This window comes from Schistocerca nitens, chromosome 10 (assembly GCF_023898315.1).
Source record: "Schistocerca nitens isolate TAMUIC-IGC-003100 chromosome 10, iqSchNite1.1, whole genome shotgun sequence".
NCBI classification, from domain to species: Eukaryota; Metazoa; Arthropoda; class Insecta; order Orthoptera; family Acrididae; genus Schistocerca; species Schistocerca nitens.
This window is the reverse complement of record NC_064623.1, coordinates 24,495,512-24,515,636: the sequence shown is the minus strand read 5'-3', so window position 1 is coordinate 24,515,636 and position 20,125 is coordinate 24,495,512. Positions and strand designations below refer to the sequence as shown.

General features: G+C 40.8%; 1 protein-coding gene across 3 annotated transcripts in view; it reads left to right on the top strand.

The window, feature by feature from the left end:
- Window positions 1-20,125, top strand: part of LOC126210494 (kelch domain-containing protein 2-like) — a 124,945-nt gene that overhangs the window by 49,632 nt on the left and 55,188 nt on the right. For 2 of the 3 annotated variants that reach the window (XM_049939729.1, XM_049939727.1), the window contains one exon: window positions 18,890-19,061. In XM_049939729.1, the coding sequence (XP_049795686.1) occupies window positions 18,890-19,061 (172 nt within the window). The remainder of the gene's footprint in view (window positions 1-18,889; window positions 19,062-20,125) is intronic. The other variant, XM_049939728.1, reaches the window with a different exon arrangement.

The window sequence follows — 20,125 nt, the reverse complement described above, 5'->3', positions numbered from 1 at the left end:
TATGCTTCAGCCAGTGTTCAGTTGATTTCCTCTTCTGTCTTGTTCATCTGTATCTTTAAATTTGTTTACCTGTCAGTCCTGTTCCAATTATTCATGCTTTACCCAATGTTCAGTTGATTTTCTCTTCTGTCTTGGGTACACTAACAGATGCTGTTAATAGAAACTTAAAAGTCTAGAATAATATGCACATGTTTACATGACAGGTAGTTATTGAGACTCCTTAAATCTTACTTCTCTGATAAATAATGTCAGTTGGTATCGCCTTCTGGTTTTCCAGGTGTAGTTTTTATTTGGTTTCTGTAAATCAGTTAAGGCAAATTCTGAGTTGATTCCTCTGGAAAGTACAGGACTGATTTCCTTCCCCTTCGTTAACCAATTTAAGCTTGAACTATGTCTATAATGACCTCATCATCAAAGGTATAATAAATCAGTAAAAAGATTTCCACTTCATGATATGTTGGTGTTGCAACAAGTATGCAGAATGTGGTGGAAACAACAGTCTCAGTTGCTGGATTGATTTTATTGCGTTATTTATTCACAATGCATGTTTCGTCTAATACAAGGTATCTTCAGATTGACCAATATAGTGTTGGTAAGTGGGATTTTAGGTTCCACAATTAATGCATCAATAAAAATTGATTGCCATCGTAATATATAGTAAAATAAATTAAAGTAAGTATAAGCTCACATCTTATGTTAAAAGTGTATCATCCAGTGACCTTGCATGTCTGTGTAGTGTATTCTGGTGGATACTAGGCAAGATCAGGCCTGTACATAGTCCATCACATAATAGATACACTTGAGCCACTGTTCTTCATCCTCAGGTCTGGTACACTGTTGCTGGACTGAACTTAAATATTGCTCAGTACAGAGAACAAAGAATGGCGCCTCCAGCATATTCACCATGTGACGGACTGTGTACAGAACTGATCCTGCCTTGTATCCACTGGTCTATTCTACAAAGACCTGCTAGGTCATCAGGTGTTCATGGCACCCAAAAGCCCACTTACATCACTATACGGGTCAATCTGATGATGTTTCGTATTAGGCGTAACATGCATTGTCAATGAATAAAGCAATAAAATCAATTGTTCTCACTGTGTAGATAAAATCCTTATCTTCCTTCCCTTGTTTCCCAGTAAAACTTAAACACCGCAAACAAAAAATTAATCGTCCACATGTGGCATCACGTTAATGTTGTGCAACACCACCTTGAGTCTTTATAACCACCTCCGTTCAGTGAGGAAGAGAAACCACAAGTTTTGTCAGGTAGGCTGTATCCAGCTGAAGCCAGTAATTGTTAATCAGATTGTGTAGAAATACCTAATTGTGGGATTGTCGATTGCTGTGTATCACCTGCAGTTACAAATAGTGGCAGATAGTTTCCACGACATTAAGATCATGTGATTCAGCTGGCCAGTCAAGGTACCATAGGGTAGCTGAGTGTCTGTCAAACCGGGAACTTACGTGTGCAATCTTGCTGATGCATCTGTTGTCACACTGGGAGAGTGGAGTGTCCCCAGCATACTCATAAAGAGGATGTGGGAAAAAGTGCAACACCTCGTCTCCGAGATAAAATAAACAGCCCCTTTTGAGTTCAAGATAATCTGAATGAGTGGGCCCAAGTAACACCATGAAAAACATACCAAGGACGTCACTGAACCTTGTCTGGCCTGAACTACAACTTCAACACACCTCGGGTTAGACACTCCAGTGGGCCACCGCTGCACTCGATCCCTCACGTCTGTTGAAAGAGACAAAATTGTGACCTGTCAGACAGACTACACACTTCCTGTCAGCTACTTCCATATTTCTGTATTGTTTGGCTCACTGAAGATGTGCAGCTGTATGTCCTGTGGTGAGGTACCTAACTCCAAAAGTGCCTTTGTAACATAATCTCAGAAACGGCAGTCACTGACTGTGACAAGTCCCGTCATGTTTGAAACTGATTGTCATTAACAAGATGTGACACTCATCTTCTGTCTCTGTCACTTACGGCCTTCTTATGACTACTGTTCTTATGCCACGTTATGTGGCTGCGAGTGGTGCATTATTTGTTGTAGACACGCAGGACAGTCCTCGTCGATGCACTGACAAATCGGACTACTTCCTTTGTCATGTGGTCGAGGGCACGTCCAAACGTGATTGCTCTCTTCTGCCACGTCTCCACATCGACCCACCTTACCGCAGTGATACTGTGCAACCCTGGCAATAACAGTAATGTTTGTTTTCCCTAAAGAATCTCTATTTATTCATCAACAACAACTTTGTACTCTTCAAAGTAATCCCCCTCAGGTACAATACATTTGTGCTAGTGCTTTTTCCAACCTCAGAAGCAATTCTGGAACTCACTTTTTGTTACATTGTTCAGCTCCTTCAGCAGTTCTGTTTTTGTGTCATTCGTGGTGGCAAAAGACCTTCTTTCATGGTTCTCTTTCATCTCAGGAACAGAAAGAAGTCTCAGGGCACCGTGTCCAGGAATTCCTTAAAAATCGTGAACAAACATTGAGGTGTGAGCAGGAGCATTATCGTGACGCAATTTCCACGAATGGTTTTGCCGCAACTCTGGTTGTTTTCTTCAGATAGCTTCCAATTGGCACAAAACTTACTAACAGTACTGCCATAAGGCAGGAACTCAGGATGCGTTATCTCATTGAAATCGAAGAAAACAGTGATCTTCACTTGTAATCGAACCTGTCAAATTTTTTTTCTGTTTTGGCTCTTCAGGTAGTTTCCATTGGGATGATTGGGTCTTGGTTCTGACGTCATATGATTTTATACCTATGTTTTGTTGCCAGTTATGACCTTCCTTGGAAGTTCTGCGTGATTATCAGCTTCATTCAGCAATTCCTGAGTTACATCTACGTGACAACCTTTTTGGTTTAAATTCAACAACTTTGCTGCTACTACACATTTCATGCACAAAACATCCAAAAAAATTGCTGACGTGAGCCAAAGGATATGCCAAAATCATATGCAGCCTCTGTGATGGTGATTTTCCAGAACCATTTTCTATACTTTTTCCGTATTGATGTCAGTAATTGATGTGCTAGGGCATCCAGGTCAGTTGTCATCTTCGTCGTTTTAACCCTCTTTGAAATGTTTATAGCACTCATATACTCTTGTCGTACTCAAAGCAGATTTGCCAAATGCCACAGTCAAAATTTCGAATGCAGTGCTGCATTTTATTCCATTTTCAAGCAAAACGTAATGCTGATTCTTTGATCAATCTATTTCGAAAGGGAAAATATGCCGAGCACTGGAAAACACATACCCATTTTGACTATCAGCATAACCTAAATCTTCAAAACAGATGAAAATGCAAACATATGTCACAAATATGTGTACCAACAAGATAAAAATAATTGCAAATTTGGATGTATAAAGCCCACAAAATTAAAAAATTTCCATTGCTTTTTGATCACACCTCGTATATACCACTTCACTGCTGGGGCTTACGTCAGCAGTGAAGCAACACACAACTGCCTGGTACCACTTCCGCCTCATTGACAGTACTCGAAAGTGATCAGTGTCCTGTTTTAAAGGAGTGGCGAATATTTTAACCAGTGAACTTCTTTACACAATGTAGTTTAATACTCAAGCTTTTCATGCAAAATACTTAGACATGTTGATTCTAATTTCACTTTATACTTTTCGCTGAAGAGAACATAATGTGTATGGCATTTGTGCTGCACAATGTTTGGGTAACTACTGATATTACTGAAGGCAATATTTTCGAAGCCAGTTATTGGTTTTGTCAAATCGGTTTACTTATTTTCCACATTTCACTGAACATTCTTCTCACTTCATACAGGCCGTAGAACAGCCTGTTCATGATGAACACACATTTATATGACAAGACAAATGAAGTGAGGTTCAAAGTTGGCAGGAATAAAAGCTTGTAATTTATGTGAATGGCAGGGTTATAGCTACTGCTGCTTTGTCGGTTTCCCTGCAGTACTGTACATCATCCATTGTGTGTGTGTGTGTGTGTGATCGAATGCCGCTAAACAGTCATCTGTGAGAGTGACCACTACTTTTTCCGAGTTGGAAGTCCATCCAGCAGGTTGTCCTCTTCAATCATCATATCATGATTATTCCGTTTCGTTTAATTGTTGCAACAGTTTGTGAAATGTGGCATGTGTCACACATCTCCTGCATCAGTGCCTGTCCCAATACAAGCTGTTTGGTTTGTTTGTCCATATATGAAAATCATGTCTGCTGTTTGTGTAATTACATAGACCTTGTGCAAAATAATGTGGCACAGATGCAGAAATGTGCTCTAGTTCTGAACACTGGAAAATTTGATCCTGTTGGTCTGAAGAGTTGGCTGTCAGTTCCCATACATTGTAGGTGGCACAAAACTTTGTATCAGATATATGTGCTTATATGCAGTGCCATTAACTTTTTGTCAGAAGTAAAAATCTCATTAAAAACTATGCTTGAGAAGGTTGCAGAAACTATTATTTATTCCAGCTAAAGAAGAGAGGGAGCATAGCCACTAATTCAGGAAGAATGTAGAAGGAGAAGGAAATTCTGTATATTTAGGTAGTATTGCCAAACAGGTTGTCAGGGGTCTGAGACACAGTTTCTGCGTGACACATTTTCCTTACTTTACAATTCAGTGCTCTACAGAGTCTGACAAAACAAACCCCGTATTTAGAGAAGCCCCTGTGTGAGTCATGTCGAGCATAACGATGTGGATGGAGTATTGGTTGATAGCAGTGTATGTGCCATTTTCAGTAGGTGCCGTGGCTCATCTAGTTGAGCAGCATACATTTGCTGGGCAACAGTATAATCGTAATGTCAGTTCTGTGAGTACTGGTCAGCGAGCATTTTCCATTCTCTTCAAACTTGGCCGATACGGTTCTGTTCCTTGTAGAATAGCTATTTTGAGTTTGGCTGTCAAACTTGAGAGCACATGTTGGTCAGTACCAGAAAACATTGCACGTGTGACAGCCGTCTCCAAAGCATTCGGCAAGTAAATGTGCAGTTGCTCTGAAACTGTCTGATAGAGCATAAGAAGAGACTTGCAAAGAGATCTTTACATGCATCTGTTCAAACTGATTGTTACCCAAGAATGAAGTGATAGAGATTTTGAAACTCACAGAGCTGTGAGTGAGGAAATTCTTCAGAACATGATGCGGTGTTGATTTCTTCTGATGAAGCCCACTTCCACTTGTCAGGTATTGTACATAAGCAAAATTTCCGTGACTGGGCTGCAGAAAACCCTCAGGAAATTCATCAACAACAACTCCACACCATCGTGTGACATTTTGGTGTGCCATTGGTGAATTTGGTGTGTGGGTCTGTATTTTTTTGAAGATGATGGCATAACAGTAACGTTTAATTCAAGTCACGTTGTAGAGACCTTCCTCTGACCTTAGTTGAACCAGTTTTCTGGGGACCGGCACCATGAAGAGGGAGAAGGCTTTTTCCCACAAGACAAAACTGCAGCTCATATTTCCCTGCATTGCCTACAAATTTCAATAGGGTTGTTTCCTGGCCATATTTTCTCTTTGTGGGAAGATATTCTCTCTCCCCTCCCCTTGTTGAGATCACTTGATTGATCACCTTGTAATTGATCATACAATGTAAACTTTCACGGCCGGTATTGTCTTCACTTAAAACTTCCGGGCTGATAGGCCGTGGTCGAAGTATAAAACTGTCTCCTGACGATTCGTCTCCGACTGCGGGGGACATCCTCGGAGGTAAAGCGGCGAACTGCGAAGAGAACTCGAGGAAGCGCTGATTATATAGGCAGTACAGAGGGCGCCACTGTTGATCACATGGTGTCGGCTATGAGATTGTCTCTGGTAATGCCAACATTCTCAATTGAAAGTAATCAATCGTCACGCTTGCGGTGCAATGTTGACATCCAAATTTTTTCCAGTTTAACACCTTCGTCTTTCCTGTTAAAATTAAGGTGATCATGAAATAAAATTCAGCGAGACAAGCGTCATATCAAAAACCTCGCATTATTATGCACACTTGTATAGAGAGGCTATCGAGATTGATAAACATCATAATAATTTTAACAGGAAAGACAAAGGTGTTAAACTGGATAAAATTTGGATGTCAACATTGCACCGCAAGCGTGACGATCGATTACTTTCAATCGAGAATGTTGGCATTACCAGAGACAATCTCATAGCCGACGCCACGTGATCAACAGTGGCGCCCTCTGTACTGCCTATATAATCAGCGCTTCCTCGAGTTCTCTTCGCAGTTCGCCGCTTTACCTCCGAGGATGTCTCCTGCAGTCGGAGACGAAACGTCAGGAGACAGTTTTATACTTCAACCACGGCCTATCAGCCCGGAAGTTTTAAGTGAACACCTTGTAATTTTTTTTCTTTGGGGACACTTAAAGGCTCAAGTGTACAAACATCGCCACACAACCTTGCAAGCACTTACAGAGGCAATCACACTGGAAGTGGCTGCCATTCCACTGAAAATGGCACAAAGAACTATGGACAACTCTTGGGAAAGGCATTCTCAATGTGTTAACAGTGGAGGAAGCCATTTACCAGCCAAGAGTTTTAAAACCAACTAATATAAAATGGCATATCATTTGTGTTCACAAATAAAAGTATTTTCTTTGTATCTTCCTTGGATTGTAAACTACCTTTAGAACTTTGAGAGGCCTTTTTGCTGAACCCACTAGTATGTGACATTGCCCGCTTTGCCATATTTTGTACCCCTCTGTTGTTTATGAGATCTCCTTCTGGCAGTATGTTGCCGTCTTGTTTTGCTATAGTCGATCCCGTCTTGCTGTGGTTGACCCAATCTTGCTATGGTCAATTCTTTGTTTATGAGATTATTTCTTTTTTGGAACTCGAATTGAGAAATTATTGACTTCGAATTTTCAAATTTGTCAAATTATTGCTCATACTGACGTACCCTGTTAATGTAATTGTTCGCAGACACTCTAGCTGTGCTTACAAGTTATGCAAGATATACATTTGTGGATAGAATTCAGCTATCGAATTGCAACTCCGCTATCACACTGTGGCCGTTCACTCCTCACATCTGCATAGATATGGGCCAAGTACTCTGAGCACAGTCTAAAGTGTTGTTTCACTAGGGCAGAATGAGTTTACACTTCAGTATGTAAATACAGACAGCGCCCTTAAAGACCTATAAGTGAGGACCGACCGCTTGTCTGTACACATCATGCCTGCTACAGTTAGCATTAGTGGAGTTTTGTGGCCCCGCTCTTTAAGTTATATGCATATACAAGGACCAGTCAAATGAAAACCAAAAGCACACCACAACGGGACCATAGAATGGTTCCATTCAGAAATAATCACCACACATGCTAAGGCATGATCCCACTCAGAGACAACGTTCAATTCTGTTTTTAGAATGCTGTTGGCCACTGATGGACCCACAGTTGCAGTTCTACATCTACAATCTACAAACCACTGTGAGGTTCATAGCAGACGGTACAGCCCACTGTACCAGTTACTACGGTTTATTCCTGTTCCATTCGTGTATGGAGCGCAGAAAGAATGATTGTTTGAATGCCTCTGTGCATGATCTAGTTATTTTAATCTTATTCTCATGATCCGTGTGTGAGCGATACATAGGAGAATGTAGTATATTCCTAGAATCATCATTTAAAGCAGGTTCTTGAAACTTTGTTAATGTTGTTGTTGTTATTATGGTCTTCAGTCCTGAGACTGGTTTGATGCAGCTCTCCATGCTACTCTATCCTGTGTGAGCTGCTTCATCTCCCAGTACTGACTGCAACCTACATCCTTCTGAATCTGCTTAGTGTATTCATCTCTTGGTCTCCGTCTACGGTTTTTACCCTCCACACTGCCCTCCAATGCTAAATTTGTGATCCCTTGATGCCTCAGAACATGTCCTACCAACCGGCCCCTTCTTCTTGTCAAGTTGTGCCACAAACTCCTCTTCTCCCCAATTCTACTCAATACCTCCTCATTAGTTATGTGATCTACCCATGTAATCTTCAGCATTCTTCTGTAGCACCACATTTCGAAAGCTTCTATTCTCTTCTTACCCAAACTATTTATCGTCCATGTTTCGCTTCCATACACGGCTACACTTCACGCAAATAATTTCAGAAAAGGCTTCCTGACACATAAATCTATAAGCGATGTTAAGAAAATTTCTCTTCTTCAAACACGCTTTCCTTGCCATTGCCAGCCTACATTTTATATCCTCTCTACTTCGACCATCATCAGTTATTTTGCTCCCCAAATAGCAATACACCTTTACTACTTTAAGTGTCTCATTTCCTAATCTAATTCCCTCAACATCACCCGACTTAATTTGACTACATTCCATTATGCTCATTTTGCTTTTGTTGATGTTCATCTTATATCCTCCTTTCAAGACACTATCCATTCTGTTCTACTGCTCTTCAAAGTCCTTTGCTGTCTCTGACAGAATTACAATGTCATCGGCGAACCTCAAAGTTTTTATTTCTTCTCCATGGATTTTAATACCTACTCCGAATTTTTCTTTTGTTTCCTTTACTGCTTGCTCAATATACAGATTGAATAACATTGGGGAGAGGCTACAACCCTGTCTCACTCCCTTCCCAACCACTGCTTCCCTTTCATGCCCCTCGACTCTTATAACTGCCATCTGGTTTCTGTACAAATTGTAAATAGCCTTTTGCTCCCTGTATTTTACCCCTGCCACCTTTAGAATTTGAAAGATATATTCCAGTCAACATTGTCAAAAGCTTTCTCTAAGTCTACAAATGCTAGAAACGTAGGTTTGCCTTTCCTTAATCTTTCTTCTAAGATAAGTCGCAAGGTCAGTATTGCATCACGTGTTCCAATTTTTCTACAGAATCCAAACTGATCTTCCCCGAGGTCAGCTTCTACCAGTTTTTCCATTCGTCTGTAAAGAATTCACGTATTTTGCAGCTGTGACTTATTAAACTGATAGTTCGGTAATTTTCACATCTGTCAACACCTGCTTTCTTTGGTGGAATTATTATATTCTTCTTGAAGTCTGAGGGTATTTCACCTGTCTCATACATCTTGCTCACCAGATGGTAGAGTTTTGTCAGGTCTGGCTCTCCCAAGGCCCTCATTAGTTCTAATGGAATGTTGTCTACTCCTGGAGCCTTGTTTCAACTCAGATCTTTCAGTGCTCTGTCAAACTCTTCACGCAGTATCGTATCTCCCATTTCATCTTCATCTACATTCTCTTCCATTTCCATAATATTGTCTTCAAGTACATTGCCCTTGTGTAAACCCTCTAGATACTCCTTCCACCTTTCTGCTTTCCCTTCTTTGCTTAGAACTGGGTTTCCATCTGAGCTCTTGATATTCATACAAGTGGTTCTCTTTTCTCCAAAGGTCTCTTTAATTTTCCTGTAGGCAGTATCTATCTTACCCCTAGTGAGATAAGCCTCTACATCGTTACATTTGTCCTCTAGCCATCCCTGCTTAGCCATTCTGCACTTCCTGTCGATCTCATTTTTGAGACATTTGTATTCCTTTTTGCCTGCTTCATTTACTGCATTTTTATATTTTCTCCTTTCATCAATTAAATTCAATATTTCTTCTGTTACCCAAGGATTTCTAGTAGCCCTCGTCTTTTTACCTACTTTATCCTCTGCTGCCTTCACTACTTCATCCCTCAGAGCTATCCATTCTCCTTGTACTGTATTTCTTTCCCCCATTCGTGACATTTGTTCCCTTATGCTCTCCCTGAAACTCTGTACAACCTCTGGTTTAGTCAGTTTATCCAGGTCCCATCTCCTTAAATTCACACCTTTTTGCAGTTTCTTCAGTTTTAATCTACAGTTCATAACCAATAGATTGTGGTCAGAGTCCACATCTGCCCCTGGAAATGTCTTACAATTTAAAACCTGGTTCCTAAATCTCTGTCTTACCATTATATAATCTATCTTATACCTTCTAGTATCTCCAGGATTCTTCCATGTATACAACCTTCTTTTATAATTCTTGAACCAAGTGTTAGCTATGATTAAGTTATGCTCTGTGCAAAATTCTACCAGACGGCTTCCTCTTTCATTTCTTATCTCCAATCCATATTCACCTACTATGTTTCCTTCTCTCCCTTTTCCTACTCTTGAAGTCCAGTCACCCATGACTATTAAATTTACATCTCCGTTCACTATCTGAATAATTTCTTTTATCTCATCATACAATTCATCAATCTCTTTGTCATCTATGGAGCTAGTTGGCATATAAACTTGTACTACTGTGGTAGGCATGGGCTTCGTATCTATCGTGGCCACGATAATGCATTCACTGTGCTTTTTGTAGTAGCTTACCCGCACTCCTATTTTTTAATTCATTATTAAACCTACTCCTGCATTACCCCTATTTGATTTTGTATTTATAATCCTGTATTCACCTGACGAAATGTTTTGTTCCTCCTGCCACCAAACTTCACTAATTACCACTATATCTAACTTGTTAATGTACTCTCTCGGAATAGTTCATGCCTATCTGCAAGAGTCTTCCAGTTCATTTCCTTCAATATCTCTGTGATACTCTTCCATGGATCAAACAAACCTGCAACCATTTGTGCTGCCCTTCTCTGTATACTTTCAATATCTCCTGTTAGACCTATTTGGTATGCGTCCCACACACTCGAGCAATAATCTAGACTGGGTTGGATGGGTGGTTTGCAAGCAATCTGCTTCATAGACTGAATGCATTTCCCCAGTATTCTACAACTAAATCAAAGTCTACAATGTGATTTACCCACAACTGAGCCTACTTGATTATTCCATTTCACATTCCTACAAAGTGTTACACCCAGGTATTTGTATGAGTTGCCCAATTTCAACAGTGACTCATTGACATTATAGTCATAGGGTGCTATGCTTTTTCATTTTGTGAAGTGCACAGTTTTACATTTCTGAACATTAAGAGCAAGTTGCCAATCTCAGCAAAGCTTTCAAATCTTATCAAGATCTGACTGAATATTTATGCAGCTTCTTTCAGATAGTACTTAATTATAGGCAACAGCATCATCTGCAAAAAGTCTGAGATTACTATTAATATTGTCTGGTGGGTCATTAACATACAACACGAACAGCAAGTGTCCCAACAAATTTCCCCAAGGCACTCCCAAAGTTACTTCTACAGCTGGCAGTGACTCTCCCACCAAGATAACAAGCTACATCCTCTCAACCAGATAGTCCTCAATCCAGTCATAAATTTCACTTAATAAACCATGTGACCTTAGTTCTGACAATAAGCGTAGGTGTGGACTGAGTCAAATGCTTTTCAGAAATCAAGACGTACTGCATCTACCTGACTGCCTTAATCCAAAACCTGACTGCCTTGATCCAAAGCTTTCAGTATATCATGTGAGAAAAGTGTCAGTTGAGATCCACATGATCAATGTTTTCGGAATCCATGCTGGTTGACATTAAAGAGGTCATTCTGTTCAAGATTCTTCATTGTATTTGAGAGCATAATATGTTCTAAGATTCTACAACAAATCAATATCAAGGATATTGGGTGGTAGTTTTGTGGATGACTTCTACTGCCCTTCTTGTAGACATGTGACCAGTGCTTTTTTCCAAGAAGTGGGCATGGTTTCTTATTCAAGCAATCTACAATAGATTATACACTGATCGGCATGAAAAACACAACACTTAAGTTTCTTACAAAAACTGAAATTTATTTTAAATTTATGACACTTTTATAAACTAATACACTATCTTCTGATGGAATATTGGGGTATGGTTCCATCAAGGTGTCCAAGAATGAAAAAAGTAAGACAATCATAAACAAGTTTAACAAATTATACCAGAGATGCACACATCAAGGAAATTTTGTGTAAGCTAATAAAGGTAATGATCATTTGTTTTGATGTTATACACTTCACATTTTTCTTCACAGACCTTGGAGACAGTCTCGGAGACCACTGTTCACATCTTCAAATCTGTGTCTTCCCACCTCTTCCACCAATGGCAGCATTCAGCATTTCAGGCATGCTCCTGATTAATGTGGTAATGTCCTGTTAATGAATCATATCCCATCCTTCCAGGAGGTTGTTCCGTAGATCCTGTAGGGTCTCTGAATAGTACTGATGGGCTCTTCTCCCCAACATGCTCAGTAGGGTCCAGATCAGGGCTTTGAGCAAGCCAAACATAGCACGAATCCCTGTTTCATCCAAGAACTCTTACACAATTCTCTCAACATGGGGGCATGCATTGTCGTGCATTGGTGTCAAATCATCACCAATAAATGGAGCCAAAAGCACAACGTGCTCCAGAAAAATTTCCTCCGTGTAACAATGTGCGGTAAGGCTCCCGTGCACTACGAAGACCAAATCTGTCCTTGCAGCGGTATTGATTCCTGCCCACACCATCACAGAACCACCCTGAAAGGTGTCCTGTATTAGAATGTGCCAGGGGAATACCGTTTCCCTGGCCTTCACCATGCCCTCCCTCTTCCGTCAGGTTGTCAGAAGCCATATTGCAACTCATTGGTGAACAACACTTGATCCTATTGTTCGATTGTCCAGCCAATATGTTCCCAGATCCTACAAAAACGTATGATTGAAAGGGGGATAATTCAGGGTACAACAATAAACAGTACAAGAGCGGGAAAACATTACTCATTCACATTCAATGATGTGTTTTCCAGGTTGCGCGGGAAACATCGATTGAAACTAGTGCAATAAACAATCAACAGGTCATTGTTTTCTCACAACACAACACCATTAACATATCCCTTCTCAAAAAATTGATTGAAATGCTTCACTTCAATTAAATAATTACACAATGATTACACATCATTTATTGGGTGTTGTGTTTTTTCTTGCCAGTCAGAGTAGTTAGGAGACAGGCTAACACAGCCACAAATTCAGTATAGAATCTGACAGATTCCATTGGGCCTTGATGTTTTGTTTAGTTTTAGAGATTTAAGCTGTTCCTCAACACCACTGACACTAATACTTATTTCATTCATCTTTTCAGTGTTAGGAGGATAAAATTGGGGTATTCCTTTGTAACGCAACATTTGAAAATGGAGTTAAACATTTCAGCTTTTGCTTTGCTAGCCTCAATTTCAGTTCCTGTTTCATTTGTTATGGACTGGACACAAACTTTGCTGCCACTAACTGCCTTTTCATGCGACCAGAATTTCTTCGGATTTTGTGATATGTCATTTGACAATATTCTGCTGCAGTAGCCATTGAAGGCATCACGCATTGCTTTCTTGACAGCCAAATACGTTTCAGTCAGCCTCTCTTTCTATAGCCCTACACTTTGTTTTACACCTGTTATGCAGTAATCTTTGTTTCTTTGGAAGTTTCTTTATTGTGACTGTATATCATGGAGGTTCCCCCCATTATGAGCTATTCTGCTGGGTGCATATCCATCCAGGGGTTCAGCTATAATTGTAAACTTGAGCCATAGTTCCTCTCCATTCTCCTGCCCTGTGCTGAAAGTTTCAAGTGCCTCACTGAGATATGACACTTCAGATTTTTTATCCAGTTTACTGAACATATATATCTTTCTGCTTCTTTTAGTTGTCCTTTGCACTTTGGTGGTGATAGTAGCCACAACCACATCATAGTTACTGATACCAGTTTCAATGTGGACATCTTAAAAGAGCTCAATACCTTTCCATCAAGAGTGGTGTTCCTATCTGTTGAAGGTAGTTTTCAGATAAGGAATTTAGTAATGTTTCACAGGATGTCTTATCACACCCACCAGTAATGAAACTGTAATTTTCCCAATTGATTGTTGGATGACTAGTCTTCTCCAATGATTACAGTATGATTGGGGAACTTATGTGCAACTGAACTGAGGTTTTCTCTAAAGTTTTTGGTTACAATAGGAGATGAGTGTGGTGGGTGGTAGAAGGATCCAGTTATCATTTTTGCACACCCCTGACACTAAGCCTTGCCCAAACAGTCTAACATGCAATTTCAATTTCTATCTCAGTGGATCTGACTTTCTTGCGTACTGCGACAAATACACTAGCTCCTTTTCTCATTTGCCTATCTTTTTGGTATACACTTTACTTTCCCCAAAAATCTGTCAATTTCAGGTTTCAAACTGCTTCCTGTACCTACTATTATGTGAGCTTCACTGCTTTTCATGAGTGCTTCAAACTCTGGCTGTTTGTTGTGAATGCTTTAGCAGTTTACCATTAGGACTTTAATTCTCTCACCCGTGGGTGGGATTTCTTTCAATCTTCAACTGATGCTTCCTTGTTTCCTATAGCTATTGTTATCTGGACTGAATGAAGAGTCACCTAATCTAAAAAACCCTTGTGTGCACCGCACCCACAGTCAGCTACCTCAGTAGCAGCCTATGATGTGTAGTGCTCACCTGACCCATTTCAGGGGAGCCTACATTTCTCAACCCTAAGGTACAAGTCCAGGAAGTCGCAGCCTAGCTTGTCACAGAACCTTCGTAGTCCCTGGTTCAGTCCTTCCACTCGACTCAGAAACAAAGGACCACGAACAGGTCTGGGGACAATGCTGCAAATTGTGAACTTTGTTGAAACTCCATGCGCAAGGCTGGTCTTCTTGACCTTCTCTGCCTGTTGCTGGAATGACCCAATTATGACCTCAGAGCCCAGACGACAGACATCGTTTGTTCCAACATGAGCCACAATCTACATTTGGTTACACCCTGTTGCATCAGTGCCTGCTGGAATAGCCTTTTCAACATGTTGAATGCGGTGCCCAGGCATACATGCTGAGTGCATGTGGTGTCCTTTCCTGTTCCTTTCTGCCATTTCCCTAAGTGATACCATCATTTGCCATATGTTTGAACTACTGACGATTAATAGACCCCCAATTCTTTTGCGTTTGCCCCCTCCTGACACTGGACATAACAGGTTTCCCCAAAATGTGTGGAGTGAGTCCCACTGACTCAGTTCCAGTTTCAGTGAAACACAGCACCTCAGACTTGTTGGTTAGGGGGATTGGTACAACAACTTGAGTTCTCCCTGGTCCCCGTCCACCCTGTACAGGACACATAGGTGTACTATTGACATACCACTTGCAGTCACATGGACAAGTAATGACAGATGCTGTACTTTCTGCAGAGGAGAAAGGATCCACAGGAGAGGACCGTACTTACAGCACCTCTGGTACCAGTATCACAAGTACACGATTCTCAGGAGCTCTTCCAACACATCAATTTGCAGCAGCTGCCAATCGTTTGACAATAATAAGGCAATTTCCAGCTGCTTATGAATGTCAGCCATCTCATCCTGTGTTCGAAAACAGCATTCACAGTGGGGCTGCATTTTGCCTGCAGCAGTGTATTACAAGGCAGTGAACAAATAAATTTATATCAAGCCTGCTGATTAACTTTAATCTGTTGAGCTAAAAAGTTGCTAACTCCCTATAAGAATGTAAGCAAATACTCAAAACAAGATTTCTATTAAGGCAAGACCAGTGCTAAAATTTATTATTCCCTGACATGTTTTGAATGTAATTACACTTGTTAGGAAACTTGTTCAACTGAACAGGCATCCACACATGTTTATTCAGGTTGCCAAAGATGTGAAAATCACATGATGAAAGATCAGGGCTGTTTGGAGGATGTTGCAATGTTTCCCAACCAAACTGCTAAAACATAACCTTCGTCCAGTTGGCAGTGTAGGGGTGGACGTTATCATGCAATGGGGTGATTCTATCCGACAGCATTCCTAGACATTCTAACTCTGTGGCATGTTGCAGTTTCTGCAAAGTGTCTTCGTAGCTCTGCACATTGATTGTAGCTCCACACTCAAGGAGCTTGATTAGCAGAGGGCCCCAGCAGTCAGAAGATGATGTCATCGTGACCTATATTGTGTCACTATTCTGAGCCCGAGGGCAAATGGCAGAGCCAAATGTGGAAACATCCCATGTCTCCCCTGTCAGATAAATCCAAAGCTGTTCACACAAGTTCTGGTAAGGCCACGATGATCACCTCCTTTGACTGAAGAGATTCTCTGCTTGTTGACTTACTCAAGTGTGGAACCACAATCAATGCACAGCACTAGGGAGACACTTTGCAGAAAATTTGATGTGCAACAAAGTCAGAATACCCAGGAATGCTGTCAGACAGAAAATTCTGTTGCAAGATAATTCTCGCCCTCACACTGCCAATCAGACGAAGGCTATGCTTCATCAATTTGGTTGGGAAACATTGCAGCATCCTTCATACAGCCTGGATCATTCACAATGTGATTTTCACATCCTTGCCGACTTGAAGAAAGACGCGTGTGGACATCGGTTTCAGTCAGACGAGGAAGTGCAAGAGTGGGTGCGGTTGTGGATCCGTTAGCGGCCAGCCGTGTTCTATGAAACAGGACTTGATCACCTAGTCTCCCAGTGGGATAAATGTCATAACCCATGTGGTGATTACTTTTGAATGGAACCATTCCATGGCACCGTTGTGACGGGTACTTGGTTTTCATTCAACTGCCCCTCATTTGTAGATTGCATTTTTTTTATCCTATTGCAACATTTGCCCATCTTTGTCATGCATGAAAAGTTGTCTTATCATGACAGAAACACCATTTATTGTAAGGGCTTATTTGTTCCTTAGTGTCAGTATCATCTTCATTGTCCATTTTGTGTGTGTGTGTGTGTGTGTGTGTGTGTGTGTCTGGTCTTTCAGAGATGTCTGAAATAACAGACACCATTTTGATCCGGGTGCCACTATCAATAAAGACACAAAGGTGACCACTACACCACCCAGACACAGTGGTCACGACAGCGACACGGACTACTTTAGCACACCTCCCATCAGACCCAAATTCTTGACTTACACCACACTCTACTGATGTTGTGCCCCTACTCATTAGCCTCTTTACTGCAGCATTAGTGATGTCTGGTCTTTTTAACATGTCCAAAAGAACAGACATCGCATACGTATAATAAAAAGCAATGAGACCAGTGTCACTTCAGTGCAGATGCTTACTGAGCTCAGACTATTGCGGGAATTGGCAGGATGCTGCGAGTAAAGAGGCTGATCAGCATGTGCACTACTTCATTAGAGTGCGGTATAAATTGAGAATTTTGGTCTGATGGGAGGCACGCTAGAGTAGTCTGTACAGTCGTGTACAGATGGCAGCGCAACTGCATAGTAAGCAGGAGACAAGGGTTTCGATTGCGATCCGGCACAAATTTTCAACTGGCTCCATTGATATAAATCATTGCCCACAGGCAACTAATGTCTTTAATTTCTTTGTGTCTCATAGATTAGTTTGCATAAACCATTGAACACAAAATAAGTAACATTATTCATATTTCAAATACTGTATAATTTCAAATTGTATGTAATGAAAAAATGCATCTGCTGTATACAGTGTCAGTTGTGTCGTCATAACCTGCCGGTGGCAGTATGTATGTCAGATGCTGTCATTAGGTTTGGCGACCTCGAGTACTTCAGCAGAAAAGCAGACTGCCGGCACTAGTTTCACTCTGTCCATTCCTGTCACTTCACGGTAGTCATCCACATCTCCCAGTTGCGCATTGGACACTTTACCTGCAGGACCAAAAAATGCTATGGTAAAGCACCTACACTTAAACCTTAACTGCATGCTATTCGTAAATTAATCTCTTATTGGCTACTAAAAAAAGAAACAAATTGATAAATTGTTTTTTGTGTACAAACTGTTCACAAGTGTTGACATTACTTCTCCACGTAGTCGCCAATCAAATTCAAACATTTGTTGTACTGTGACACTGGCTACTTTATCCATTCATCAAACAACGGTGCGGTGCTTCAGCCATTTTTTGACAGTGTACTCGAGCTCATTGTCAGTTGTGAAGTGACAAATAGCCAAATACACATTCATCTTGTTGCCAAGTCTGGACTGCAGGGAGGACGTTAAAAAATCTTCCATTCGAAAAGTTTTCAGTGTATCCTTTATTCAATTTCAGTATGTGGTCTTTCATTGTCACGATGGAGAAAGATTCCTTCGGTAATCACACTCTGCTGTTTGTTTTGGAAAGATCTCTGGATTTCAGAAGAGTCTCACAAATATGTTATGTCACAGTATTCTTACATGTTATTCTCATGAAATCTGTTGTCAGAATTCTACATCTACATCTGAATTTCTTTGTGATCCAGAAACTGTAATGATTATTTTGTGATTTGACAACATCTGCTTGAGTCTTTTGAGCCTATTGAGAGAATGAGTGTGCATCCAATGTTTGGACTCTTCCTTAGTTTCAGAGTTCATATGCTGCACCTACTTCCAGTTCCGATTCTGTTCAGGAATTGCTCCTACTCTTCATAGTAGCACTGCAAGAATGTAAAGCCGTGAACCAGTTCTTTCAGTTTTATGAACATCAGTTACCCCTTTGTGACAGTGTTAAAGAGGGTTGTCCTTGAAATGTGAGTCTCATCTTAACAAAGTTTGGTAATTGTGAACCAATGTTTCACACGTGCAATTTTGTCTTCATGTTACATAGCTCATCAGTCACATCTGAATGTCTTTCTCGACTTTTTTCATTGTGCACATCTTTGTGAAAAGACCCAAATTTTTTGCACCTCTCGTACCCCCCACCACCACACACCTGACACAATTGCTCACGAATCTCGGTGGCATTGACTCGGAAGCAAATGACAGAACATAGTGGCAACTGGTTGGAGAACACAGTGACACTGTTCATTTTAGTTGCCTGCCTGTTACACACTGACGAACACAACTGAGAGCTGGTGCAATGTGACCCTCAAAGTTTTCTTTTCTAATAGCATAAGTACTATGAGGCTACAAGCATTTGTTTATTTTTGAACATCAATCTGAGGTTAATTTAAGAATAGCTCTCCTACAAATGGAAGTAAGATTCTTACATTGTCTTTTGTTTATAATGTTTTGTTTCCTATCTACTATCTGATATTCTTATTGGTAGTCACGGCGATGTGTTTGAGAGGCCACTTCGTGAAAGGGAGCAGGTTTTGCATTGCTTGCAGGGTACACAACTGACACCTCCGATGACCGTAACAACAACACGAACGGCCTGTACCGGCTGGACCTCACATCCCTGACCTGGGAGCAGCTGCATCCGAGTGGGAAACCGGAGCCTGCGGCCTGTGACAAGCTCGTCGGCTGGGAGTACGAAGGCAGGTAGGGACTGCGGCACAGCGAAAAGTGTGCATGAGAAATGGTCTGTTTTATACATATTAGAAGACAGCTCGACCTTACAAAGTGTAGGTGCAAAGATCATAGTTAATGGAATTTGATTGGTAGCTCTGAAGATTAGATTGGTAGGTTGGATGAAGAATAGTGAAACAAGCAATGAACAGAAGAAATTTATGGCACAGTTAGACTAAAAGAAGGAATCAGTTGATATGACAAATTGTGAGGCATCAAGAAATTATCAGATTTTAATAGAAAGAAATGTGAGAGCTAAAAGTTGTAGAGGGAGACCGAGGCATGACTACAGAAACCAGGTTCGAATGAAGTTCGGAGTAGTTGTGTAGAGATGAAGGGGCTTGATCAGGGAAGACTAGTGTGTGGAGAGCTGCATCATACCAGTCTTTGGACTAAGGACGACGATAACAACAACAACATTAATGACAAAATATTGCTATGAACTAGAAAAGCGAACTGGTTACATATCCAGGATGACAGCACCATTGTGTTTATGTCCGAGAAGTGGGGAGTGGAGGTGGGTATAGCATACACACCACTATTCTTCCAAGTGGAGTGCTGATACCTGCTACGTTTCTGTATGTACTAATAAATTAAGTGCCCGTTAGAACAAGAACAGAAATAGGGCATACAATATGGCTCACCTTGACTGTTCACGATTTTCGCTGTCCAAATCTATAAAACTACTATCCGAGTGATGTTGCTATTTTCCGCATTTACTTTTGTTGATTTGTCATCTGCTGTCTCAGTGGTGAGTGGCAATGCCTACTCTTCGTTTGAATATTCCCTCGTGCATCAAAATATCTGTCTTTCAGTAGTCATCACACACTTTTTTTTGGCATAATCCTTGGCCTTTTTGCTCTTCACAGTAAAAGCTAACATCACAGCACAAAAAGCAATCTGACCACATAATCTAGTGGTTAACATTTTTGGTTAGTAACACTGAAGTGTCAGGGTTTTTGACCACTTCAAATTTTTCTCTGCTGGAAAGACCTGGAAGGATGCCCACTTAGCCTTTGGGACCAACTGAAAAGCCG